Source organism: Schistocerca piceifrons, chromosome 2 (assembly GCF_021461385.2).
Source record: "Schistocerca piceifrons isolate TAMUIC-IGC-003096 chromosome 2, iqSchPice1.1, whole genome shotgun sequence".
In the NCBI taxonomy this organism is placed as follows: Eukaryota; Metazoa; Arthropoda; class Insecta; order Orthoptera; family Acrididae; genus Schistocerca; species Schistocerca piceifrons.
In genome coordinates, this window is record NC_060139.1 from 989,386,050 (window position 1) to 989,398,447 (window position 12,398).

The 12,398-nt window shown below is 44.3% G+C and overlaps 1 protein-coding gene across 1 annotated transcript in view; it reads right to left on the bottom strand.

Annotated features, from left to right (window-relative positions):
• Window positions 1-2,033: 2,033 nt before the first annotated feature.
• LOC124777552 (carbonic anhydrase 2-like) overlaps window positions 2,034-12,398 on the bottom strand; it is a 145,103-nt gene continuing 134,738 nt past the window's right edge. Inside the window, exon 7 of the mRNA XM_047253008.1 lies at window positions 2,034-2,816. Coding sequence (XP_047108964.1) covers window positions 2,598-2,816 — 219 coding nt within the window. The 3' untranslated portion in view covers window positions 2,034-2,597. The remainder of the gene's footprint in view (window positions 2,817-12,398) is intronic.

The window sequence follows — 12,398 nt, forward strand, 5'->3', positions numbered from 1 at the left end:
TTAATTTCCAGTGTGAGTTTTTGTTTCCTTTACGTTCTTAAAAGAGGTTAATTTTAATGGCGAAGAGTACAGTTAATCGTGATTCTTTTCAGTTCATTGTGATTCTTTTTCTCGGGCAGTCGACGCCCCCCCCCCCCCCCCTCCGATATTCGTTTGTATAAATCCGATAACTGAATTTCATGCAGACGCTTCTTCAAGAACATTAGCTTTCCTGCATTCACGTAGCAGTCTTCAGTATTTGATCCAGTAATACAAATCTGGCAGGCTGTAGTATTCATTTCCGTGTTCTGCTGCCACAATTTCAGTAAGCGGCCCGTTGGAAAGCAAGAAATTTCGTATAGGTCTACTCAGTAAATGAAAACTAAATTGAAACCGTAGCTTCGATACTAGGACACCCATCATAAATTAGTCTATGGGTAGCAACATGATGTTTATAATCCATGTTAATAATTCACGGTATAACACTCTGAGTGAAGAACTGCTTCCTATCTTACAATGCACAAATAGACTGTTTTCTTTTTATTTGTGCATTTGTGATATTTTGTACCTCACTTTCGCAAATTAAAAAAAAATTGTTTTCTTAGAAATGGAACTGTAAAATGGTTCAAATGGCTCTGAGCACTATGCGACTTAACTTCTGAGGTCATCAGTCGCCTAGAACTTAGAACTAATTAAACCTAACTAACCTAAGGACATCACACACATCCATGCCCGAGGCAGGATTCGAACCTGCGACCGTAGCGGTCGCTCGGCTCCAGACTGTAGCGCCTAGAACTGCACGGCCACTCTGGCCGGCAATGGAACTGTAGTTTCTCCTGTTTCACACTCGGCACTTGTGCAGACATGTTTGTTTCTAACCTCCGCTTACGACAAAGAGAATCTGAGCACAAGCAATGTGATCTTTGGTTGCAGTTGCATTGTCGTTGCCAGTGTAGCTTTCAGTGAGAAGTATGGAGAGAGTCTTGTATTGGTCACGGTGCTGAGTGGTCCGGTATAACTAACGAACGAAACACCAACATGCAAATGCAGAGGATGTTGCTTTTAGGATCTATGAAATAATAAGGCCTGATTTGAGAAGTATGAAAGTGTTCAGGTAAAACTGGTCACTGCATAGCTTGCTCGCGCGTAGCTTATGACGAATATGAAAAGGCAAATATTTAGCATGATTTTTCTTTATTGGGTTGGTCAATTACTTTAAGCGAAATTATCTGCTACGATGCTTTGCACTCAGAAATATAGGCTCGTCTCTTCTTTACAATTTCAGTAACTAATCACATGTCAAAATTGAATTTATTTTTCTATAAAAAATAAATTTTGTGAAGATTGTTGTAACTGCTAAGCAATCAGAGTTTCACAACAGTTTTTGTATGCTTATCTCTTTTCTATCATTAACTAAGTTAAATTACGTCCACTGTCTCCTCACTAAATGATGTGTCACCGCATTGTACTTAGTGCAACGCAGTACTTCAAAGTAAAGCTTAATGTGTTAGTATAATCGCATTTCCATGCATTGTATTTGGGCAAAGTTTATTTCTTTTTTAATTGCTCTGCTGCTGCGCTGCATGTTAACATTCATCACCTAAGAGCCGTATGGAGTGTCCGTTGACACAAAATATCACCAAAGTTTGTCAGGGCCAGTCTGACGTCACAGTCGAGATACAATAAAACCATTCAGTCAAGCATTTCAAAACTATTATCAGTTTCAGGTTAAGTAAAGTTCAGTTCAGATTTCATTTCTTTGTCAGATATTCTTGTGTTCATGTGTGTGACAGCTGACTTTAAAACCTGTAAATAAGACGAAGAGTCAGCAATAAGTACAGAAGATGCATTATAAATGTAGGCGAGAGGCTTCTGGTGAAAAAATTATTATAAATCGCACTAAACTGAAGATGGGGGAAAAATAAAAGTAAATTTGTAAACACAAGCAAGACGCTTCTGGCGAGAACCTTCTCTCAAATTGCAGTAAGCAAGTGAAAAGAAAAACAAACAATAATAACTGGTACATTTGTTTCGAAACCATTTCAAAGTAATCAGCAAAAAACTACAAAGAAAACAATTATGTCATTCCGAAGAGGTAATGTTGCCGTTCCATAAGCCATAAATCATCAGAGAGTTTAAATCGATTTCTTTACGAATTTTAGATTTCCGTTCCCTTTACCGAACGGATTGCGATGACACTTACTCCGACAGCGTACGATGACGTTACACAGACCGGTGAACAGTCTTTCTTTTCTTTTTCTAGGAGGTGTTGATTAGCATCGTCACGAAGCACCCTCGGCAACAATGGCGACCACTACTCGAAATTTGATTGGAGAAACTTTTCACGAGGCTGTGTCACTGTAAATAGATCTTTACATATTCCGTACTTCGTTTTTGTGGGGGTTCACTGCTTTAGTACATTTAACTTTATTCTGGTAGTGAATGATTTGGTGAAATGTTTTTCGATTGTACGTAGCATAGGGATGGGAGTGCAGTAAACTAGCAGACTGTAGACTGGAGCTGTGTGGATCGGCCTGCTGGTATTTTTGTGGATCCAGGCTTTGGCCACGTCCCCGCCGCAGCCCAGATGTGTGCACCAGGTACCGGGAGGGGGCAGCTTAGTGGTGGACGCGTCGGGCGGCGCCGCGACGCCTGGAGATGCCGTGTCGTGCGCGGCGGCCGGACTGGGTTGCCTGGCGACGCCCGTTGGCGCGCCGCCGCTCTGGCTCCGCTTTATCGCTCCGGATCACCTTGCGGCCGTTCAGCGGCTGCGTCTGGCGGAAGTTGTTCGCCATGTAGGAGCCGGATGCGGATCGGAGGTTCCGGAACGCCTCCAACTGTCAACACATAAGACGCTGGTTACCACCATGTTCACTATTACACATGAGCTTCCCGGACTACGCTACTGGCCTACACCAGGGAAGACAGCATATGACGAAATTTTATTTACACTGAGGTGACGAATGTCGTGGGCTACTTCTTGGTCCAGTGTCGGACCTGCTTTTGGCCGGAGGAATGCAGCAACTCGACGTGACGTGGACTCAACAAGTCGGGAAGTCTCCTGCAGAAATATTGAGCCATGCTGCCTGTATAATTGCAAAACTCTTGCCGGTGCATTATTCTGAGCACGAATTAACCTGTCATGTTCGATAGTGGCGTGGCTCATTGTCACCAATAAAAATTCCATCGCAAATGGCTGCAAATGGCTCCAAGTTGTCGAACAAAAAAAAAAAAAAAATCAAACCCTTACAAAACATTTTATACTTTGTAACCTTTATTATTTTGCCAAATATTATTTTATGACTGACTATCTGTCTTTATAATGTTTATTTCTGTTTAACTTTAAGACTGTATAATGGAAATTCAAATCCTTTTAATATTCTGACACTACAGCTGGTAGTACTGTATTTTAAATTCCCTCTGAGCCGTGGTAAAATTTGCTGTTTTGAAGAGCGCGCCGCAGCGCGTAGTGGAAAGCAGTCGCCCTCCGTTTCTGGCGGTGGCGCCACTGTGGCAGTCGCAGCTTTGGTGTCTCCCTCTGGTGGGAAAGCGGAAAGGTTGCCTGTTCACGTGCATTCGAGGGGTCAGTCTGCAATCTCGGCAGCCAGCTCAGTGTGGGGCAGTCAGTGTCTGTCTGCCGTCCGGAGTGCTATTATGTGTTAGGCCGCCAGTCTGCTCGAGTTTGTTCAGGCAATGGGCATTGGCGGTTGGATCGATCGGTTGGTCGGTCGCGCACTGGGACACAAAATGACTTGTCCGCCTGGAGCGTCGGCGCATGTGAGGTCGCCACGTGAGTACAGTGGCCGCGCCATATAGCGAGGCGTAGTGGCTTCGCGGCCGACACGAGAGCGACATGAGCCAACCTACGAGATTAGTCTGGCCGGTAAGAAATGCGACGCCGTGAGACGGGAGATCGGTGCGCCTTCCTGAGTCCGTTAAAGCGGCTGGCAGCGGACGGTTCGGGAGAGCGTTTTGAGGGTGCTGCACCAGGTCTTCGCCAGACGTCACCGTTTATTAGAAGTTAAGTGATTGCTGATATGTTGTTTCATTTACTTGTTAAATTCTACTTGTTTTCTTGGTCAGTCTCTCGTCCCCAACTTGCTCGTCTGTCTCTCGTCCGCATTTGTTAGGCAGTTAGTGTCTGTCTGTCGGTGTGCTGTACGTTAATAGCTGCCTCTCTCATGTTTGTCGGATTCGGTGTTAACAAATTTATTGCTTAAAGGCCGAATTCTTGAAATATGTTTTTATCTTGCCTATCATCTTGCGAGGTGGTAATGTAGAGCATGTTGTACATTTTATGTAAGTCTGCATTTTATGGGTTTTATTCAAATAGTCATTTAGGTTATGAGGTTGCCACCCTACCACCGTAAGAGTCCTTAAAAAAAAGTAAAAAAAAAAGAAATTGCACCTTCGGTGGCAAATAATTTGAGTGTTGTACCATTTCCATCCCTCTTTCTTACGGGGTGCATAGTTTACGTGTTTGTGTGAGTTGTTAAATTTTTTTTAGTTTAAAGTAATCTGGTATGTTGCAGATTTGCACCAGTGTACTCTTTCAGAGGTTGTTGTGAGCGGTCATGACTACGGCCATGCTGAAAGAGAGCAGGCAAGCTTCTCAGCCCGAAGGCTCATTCTGTTAATATTGTTCTTTCTGCCTCTAAATAAAATTGTAACTTGATATTTCGAGGGTGCTTGTCTGCTTATAATTTTAAATCTGTTTTTGAAAAGCTTTTAGAAATAAAATTCACATTTGTTAAAAGTAATTTCATTTTCCATCAGTTACTTCCTGGCGACTACTTCCACGCTCACCTAGTGTGATTAAATGTGTTTATGTTATTCATGAATCGCTATTAAATAAAGTAAATTCTTTAAGAAAAGATTTTGAAAGTAAATTTACGGTTCACCCTCTATTTTCTGACTAATGTTATATACAAGATTTATGTTACAATATTTGTTTCATAAACATCTTTATATACTTACGTGCAACTGATATTATTCTATGATAATATAGTCTGTCTCATAAGTTTTAGCCACTCTTCAGTTTTTTCTTTTCCTTTACATTTTACAAAGAAACAAAAGTCAATATAAACTGGTATTATATATATAATTTTGTGCATATATTTTATTGGCCAGTAGTGCATGTCACCTGCTTCAGTGTTTGTCACAGGTACCTGTTAATTCCGTACCATACCCTGTCATTGTTTTATTCTTAGTCTTCTAGTATTATTTTTTATACAGTAGCTATATTTTTGTTTATAAGACTGGCATGTAAAATAAAACATAGCAATGCCGTTTAACATTGTCACATCTAAAATTAGCAATATCTATAGGAGCGTCATAGGCAGTATTTTAAGAATATGAACAAGTACTGTGCCTTCTCGATAACTTTAGTTTTCACCTGCAAGAACTAATTATTATCTATCGAATAATCTATATATAATAGATATCTCTTGTTACGCGTTGAAATTGTATCTGTGCAGCATTTACTACAACATGTCAATCAACGATTTTTGAAGCCTTCTTAATGGAAAGCGCCCTGGTAGAGTGTTTACCGTTTCTATAACAACATGGTACGTCGTCTGACGTGGCGGTGTTTGCCTATCGATATTATAACTACCTCGTTGGAGAGTAGCCTGCTGCCACATCTTTGGAATGGCGTCTATACTCACCATGGCAACCAGTAGCTTCTAACTGGTTTTCCAACAGGCCCAGGGAGGTCAACCTATATACTGTAGAAACGATTTTTACTTATCTCATATGTTTAATATTTTTACATATTTTATCTGACAACTGTTGAACCAGCTAAGTTCCATGTATTTTTATTTTTTATTCTTGTCATTGTTATTTTAATTACGAAATTTTACGTTGTTATTTCACCTTTAACCCATTGGTTGGCGATGACATCACTTCTGTCAAAAGTGGGTGGAGCCTCCAGTATATAAGTAAGACGTCCACTGCTCTATATAGCAGTGATTTACCACCAGAAGGAGGTTCCTGCTCACACAGCATTTTGGTAATTCATAGTTTTATAACTTTGTAGTTTTATATAATTTTCTTTAATGTATGTAGCCCTCTGATCAGACTTTGTATTTGTCTTGTAGGTCTGGAGATGACCACAGGCGTGGTTGAAACCGGTTACCAGAATAAAGGAATTTGTGATCAAGGCTGATTTTAATAGTAACCATTAACAACGATTTCAAATGAATAATCGGTTCAGTAGCACCAGAGGACCTAGTCCATCCCATGTAAACACAGCCCACACTATTTTGGAGCGCCCACCAGCTTGCATAGTGCATTGTTGACAGCCTCGGTCCATGACTTCGTGGGGCCTGTGCCACACTCGAACCCTACCATCAGCTCTTACCAACTGAAATCGGGACTCATATGACCCATCCACGGTTTTACAGTTGTCTGGGGTCTACCTAATATGGTCACAGCGCTGTTAGCAAAAGGCATTGGCTTCAGTCGTCTGCTGCCATAGCCCATTAACGCCAATATCGCCCCACTGTCCTAACAAATTATGTTCCTTGTACGTCCCACGTTGATTTTTGCGGTTATTTCATGCAGTGTTGCTTACCTGTTAGCACTGACAACTCTACGCAAACGCCGCTACTCTCGGTCGTTAAGTGAAGGCCGTCGACCACTGCGTTGTCTGTGTTGACAGGTAATGCTGAAATAGGATATTCTCGGCCCACTCTTGACACTGTGGAAATCGGAATATTGAACTCCCTAACGATTTCCGAAATGGAATGTCCCAAGCGTCTAGCTCCAGCTACTATTCCGCGTTCAAAGTCTGTTAGTTCCCAACATGTGACCATAAACATGTCGGAAACTTTTTCACATGAGTCACCTAAGTACAAATGACAGCTCCGCCAGTGCACTGCTCTTTTATACTTTGTGTACTCGATACTACCGACGTCTGTATATATCTATATCGTTGTCCCATGACTTTTGTCACCTCAGTGTGTTGTGCGTACACTATTAAGAAATCAGTATTAAGTTTTTAGGTGATTTGGTGGTACACAGGGTGCAAAATTTAGTACACAGATTAGCCACGTCTGGCAGCAACAATAGCTCTAACCCGGATAAGCAATGAGTAGTACTGAGCTAGGGTGACAAATACAGGTACGGCGTTCTATAGTGCTTTAATTGTATACCAGACTTCATCCATCAGTTGTAGTGGCTGAAGTCCTGGGTAATCCATGGCTGAGAGGTCTGGAGGATGTACTGGCCAGGGTGGTTGTTGTTAGTCTTCAGTCTAAGGACCGGTTTGATGCAGCTCTTCATGCTACTCCATCCTCTGTGAGCCTCTTTATCTCCGAACAACTACTGCAGCGTGCATCCTTCTGAATCTGCATACTTTACTTAATTCTTTGTCTCCCTCCGCGATTTTTATGCCCCTCCCTCCCTCCCCCCCCCCCCCCCCCACACACACACACATTTTCCATGGCTAAATTGATGATCTCTTAAGGTTTAGGGTGTGTCTTATCAACCGATCCCTTCTTTTAGTCGAGTTGTGCCACAAATTTCTTGTCTCCCCAGTTCTGTTCAGTACCTCCTCATCACATACGTGGTCGACCCATCTCATCTTCATTATTCTTCTGTAGCACAACATTTCGAAGGCTTCTATTCTCTTCTTGTCCAAGCGTTTGTCGTCAATGTTTCACTTCCATATGTGGCTACACTCCAGGCAAATACCTTCGGTGAAGACTTCCTAACACTTAAATCCATATTCAACGTTAACAAGTTTCACTTTTTCAGAAATGCTTTTCTTACCATTGTCAGTCTGTATTTTATATTCTGTCTACTTCTGCCATCATCAGTTATTTTGTTGTCCGAATAGCAAAACTCATCTACTACTTTAAGTGTTTCGTTTCCTAATGTAACTCCGTTAGCATCGTCTGATTTAATTCGCCTACACTCTATTATCCCTGTTGTGCCTTTGTTGATGTTCATTTTATATCCTCCATTCAATACACTGTCCATTCCATTCAATTGCTCTCAAAGTCCTTTGCTGTCTCTGACAGAATTACATTGTCGTCGGCAAACCTCAAAGTTTATATGTCGTCTCCCTGGAGTTTAATTCCTACTCCGAAGTTTTCTTTGATCTCCTTTACTGCTAGCTCAATGTACCAAACTCGCATCTTTACCAGGTCACCCACTTTCCACACCTTCTTGTCTTCTTGGAGCATCTTCGGACCCACTGCATTGATTTTCAAAACTTAGTCACATCACCCAATATCCTGCCACAGTATATCCATGTCCCACCGTCTATGCTCCCTCATACCTGATCCATCTTACCATAACTTGAAACAACTCTCACTACCCAAAGATCAAATCCGTGTCGAGTTACACAATTCTTTCCAGCCCTATTCACAAATCCCCACCTCACACCTCCTTCCATTTCCCTCCCTTACCTTTCCATTCCTTCAATGAATTTTAGTAGATGCCAGGGACTCCAAAGATGATCCTTTTCATACATCCACCATCACCATAATACCGCAGCAGCATTAATATTTCATCAGTGATTATGATTTAACTGTAATGTAAAAATAAGTAAATACACTCCTGGAAATTGAAATAAGAACACCGTGAATTCATTGTCCCAGGAAGGGGAAACTTTATTGACACATTCCTGAGGTCAGATACATCACATGATCACACTGACAGAACCACAGGCACATAGACACAGGCAACAGAGCATGCACAATGTCGGCACTAGTACAGTGTATATCCACCTTTCGCAGCAATGCAGGCTGCTATTCTCCCATGGAGACGATCGTAGAGATGCTGGATGTAGTCCTGTGGAACGGCTTGCCATGCCATTTCCACCTGGCGCCTCAGTTGGACCAGCGTTCGTGCTGGACGTGCAGACCGCGTGAGACGACGCTTCATCCAGTCCCAAACATGCTCAATGGGGGACAGATCCGGAGATCTTGCTGGCCAGGGTAGTTGACTTACACCTTCTAGAGCACGTTGGGTGGCACGGGATACATGCGGACGTGCATTGTCCTGTTGGAACAGCAAGTTCCCTTGCCGGTCTAGGAATGGTAGAACGATGGGTTCGATGACGGTTTGGATGTACCGTGCACTATTCAGTGTCCCCTCGACAATCACCAGTGGTGTACGGCCAGTGTAGGAGATCGCTCCCCACACCATGATGCCGGGTGTTGGCCCTGTGTGCCTCGGTCGTATGCAGTCCTGATTGTGGCGCTCACCTGCACGGCGCCAAACACGCATACGACCATCATTGGCACCAAGGCAGAAGCGACTCTCATCGCTGAAGACGACACGTCTCCATTCGTCCCTCCATTCACGCCTGTCGCGACACCACTGGAGGCGGGCTGCACGATGTTGGGGCGTGAGCGGAAGACGGCCTAACGGTGTGCGGGACCGTAGCTCAGCTTCATGGAAACGGTTGCGAATGGTCCTCGCCGATACCCCAGGAGCAACAGTGTCCCTAATTTGCTGGGAAGTGGCGGTGCGGTCCCCTACGGCACTGCGTAGGATCCTACGGTCTTGGCGTGCATCCGTGCGTCGCTGCGGTCTGGTCCCAGGTCGACGGGCACGTGCACCTTCCGCCGACCACTGGCGACAACATCGATGTACTGTGGAGACCTCACGCCCCACGTGTTGATCAATTCGGCGGTACGTCCACTCGGCCTCCCGCATGCCCACTATACGCCCTCGCTCAAAGTCCGTCAACTGCACATACGGTTCACGTCCACGCTGTCGCGGCATGCTACCAGTGTTAAAGACTGCGATGGAGCCACGGCAAACTGGCTGACACTGACGGCGGCGGTGCACAAATGCTGCGCAGCTGGCGCCATTCGACGGCCAACACCGCGGTTCCTGGTGTGTCCGCTGTGCCGTGCGTGTGATCATTGCTTGTACAGCCCTCTCGCAGTGTCCGGAGCAAGTATGGTGGGTCTGACACACCGGTGTCAATGTGTTCTTTTTTCCATTCCCAGGAGTGTATATGTGTCACCTGTTAATGTATTTCAAAACTGGTTCCAAATACACTCTAAGACATAAAAAACGACTCACCACGAAGGAATCATCCAAATGGAACAGATGTACATGTACAAACAAACAAATGATTATAGTTTCAGAAAAATTGCAAAACTTATTCAAGAGAAATATCTTCACAAATTGAGCACGTCAATCACGGGTTGGTCTGCAAATCGCTCTAATGCAAACAGTTATTATTCCAGGCATTAACTGGTAAGAGTTGTTTGATGTCCTCCTGAGGGATTTCGTGCCACATTCTGTCCAATTGGCGCGTTAGATCACCAGACTCTGACTTGGATGGAGGGCGCAAACCTTCTCAATTCAGGAGAGATCAGACGAACTAGCTGGCCAAGGCAGCATAAACTATCGCAGTATGCAGGCGGGCATTATCTTGCTGGAATGTACTATAAGCCCCGGATGGCGTGCCATGAAGGGTGGCAAAACGGGGCGTAGACTATCTTTGACGTACCGCTGTGCTGTAAGTGTGGCACGGATGGCAACCAAAGGGGTCCTGCTATGCAGTGAAATGACACTCCCGATTACCACTCCTGTTATTGGGGCACATGCAGGGCGACAGTCAGGTTGGTATCAAACAACAGTCCGGAGCGCCGCCAGACGCGTCATCGGCCTGGTACTCTCGTTGACTCGACTGCAGTTATTGACTTCAGTGATGAGTCTCGTTTGGAACCGGGCCCCCATGACCAGCGAACAATCAGACCAAGCCAAATAAATGCTTGCATAGCAACGAGTTATTTACTTGCTCAGCTTGTGAAGCTCATCTCATGAATAAACCATCTAATTTTTCTGAAACTGTAATCATTTGTTTTTCTATACATGTACATCACATCTACTAATTTCCATCCCATTCGAGCAATTGCTTCGTGGTGCATCGTCTTTTTTTCCTGTTTTCTTAGAGGACGTAATACACTGGATAGCCAGAGAAACTGGTACACTTGCCTAATATCGTGTAGGGCCCCCGCGAGCACACAGAAGTGCCGCAACCCGACGTGGCAAGGACTCGACTAATATTTGATGTAGCGCTGGAGGGAACTGAAACCATGAATCCTCTAGGGCTGTCCATAAATTCGTAAGAGTACGACGGGTAGAGATCTCTTCTGAACAGCACGTACAAAGGCATTATAGATATGCTCGATCAGGTTCATGTCTGGGGAGTTTGGTGGCCAGCGGAAGTGTTTAAACTCAGGAGAGTGTTCTTAGAGCCACTCTGTAGTAATTCTGGACTTTGGGGGTGTCGAATTGCCCACGTCCGTCGGAATGCTAAATGGACATGAATGGATGCAGGTGGTCAGACAAAATGCTTACGTACGTGTCACCTGTCACAGTCGTACCTAGGCGTATCAGGGGTCCCATATCACTTCAACTGCACACGCACCACACCATTACAGAGCCTCCACCAATTTGAACATTCCCCTGCATACAAGTGTGGTCAACGGATTCGTGAGGTTGTCTCCATACCCGTACACCTCCATTCGCTCGATAGAATTTGAAAGGAGACTCGTCCGACCAGGCAACATGTTTCCAGTCATTAACAGACCAATGTCGGTGTTGATTGGCCCTGGCAAGGCATAAAACTTTGTGTCCTGCAGTCATCAAGGGTTCACGAGTGGGCACTCAGCTGAGAAAGCCCATATCGATGATGTTTCGTTGAATGGTTCGCACTTGTTGATGGCCAAAATTAAAATCTGCAGCAATTTACGGAAGAGTTGCGCTTCTGGCACGTTAAACGATTCTCTTCACCGTCTTCTTGCAAAATCTTTTCCCGGCCTCAGCGACGTCGGAGATTTGATGCTTTACCAGATTCTTGATATCCACCATGGTACACTCGCGAAAAATCCCCATTTCATCGCTACCTCGGAGATGCTGTGTCACATCGCTCGTGCGGCAGACTGTAACACCACGTTCAAACTCACATAAATCTTGATAATCCGCCATTGAAGCAGCAGTAACCGATGTAACAACTGCGCCAGACACTTGTTGTCTCACATAGGCGTTGTCTACCGCATCGCTATATTCGTCCTGTTTACATACCTCGATATTTGAATTCACATGCCTATACCAATTTCTTTGGCGTTTCAGTGTATTTGTCGAAATATTTGCTTACGGCTGAATTTTCACATATCTATCATTTTATCGATGAACTTCGTGATGGCGTCATAGACTTCAGCTTCAGTAATAGAAGACATCTGTCTCGACTGTTGGGTAAAGGCCTCCTCTAAACATTTTCACATGCGATGGACTTCTGCAGTCCTCATCTCTGTTGCTCCTAGATATGTGCTTAGTCCATCTACCATCAGATCGTCGTCTTGGCCTTTTATTCCGCACTATCTGATCAAAAGTACCCAGACACTCCTGTGTAATGCGGAACGGACCACTTTATCTCACGAAAGGTG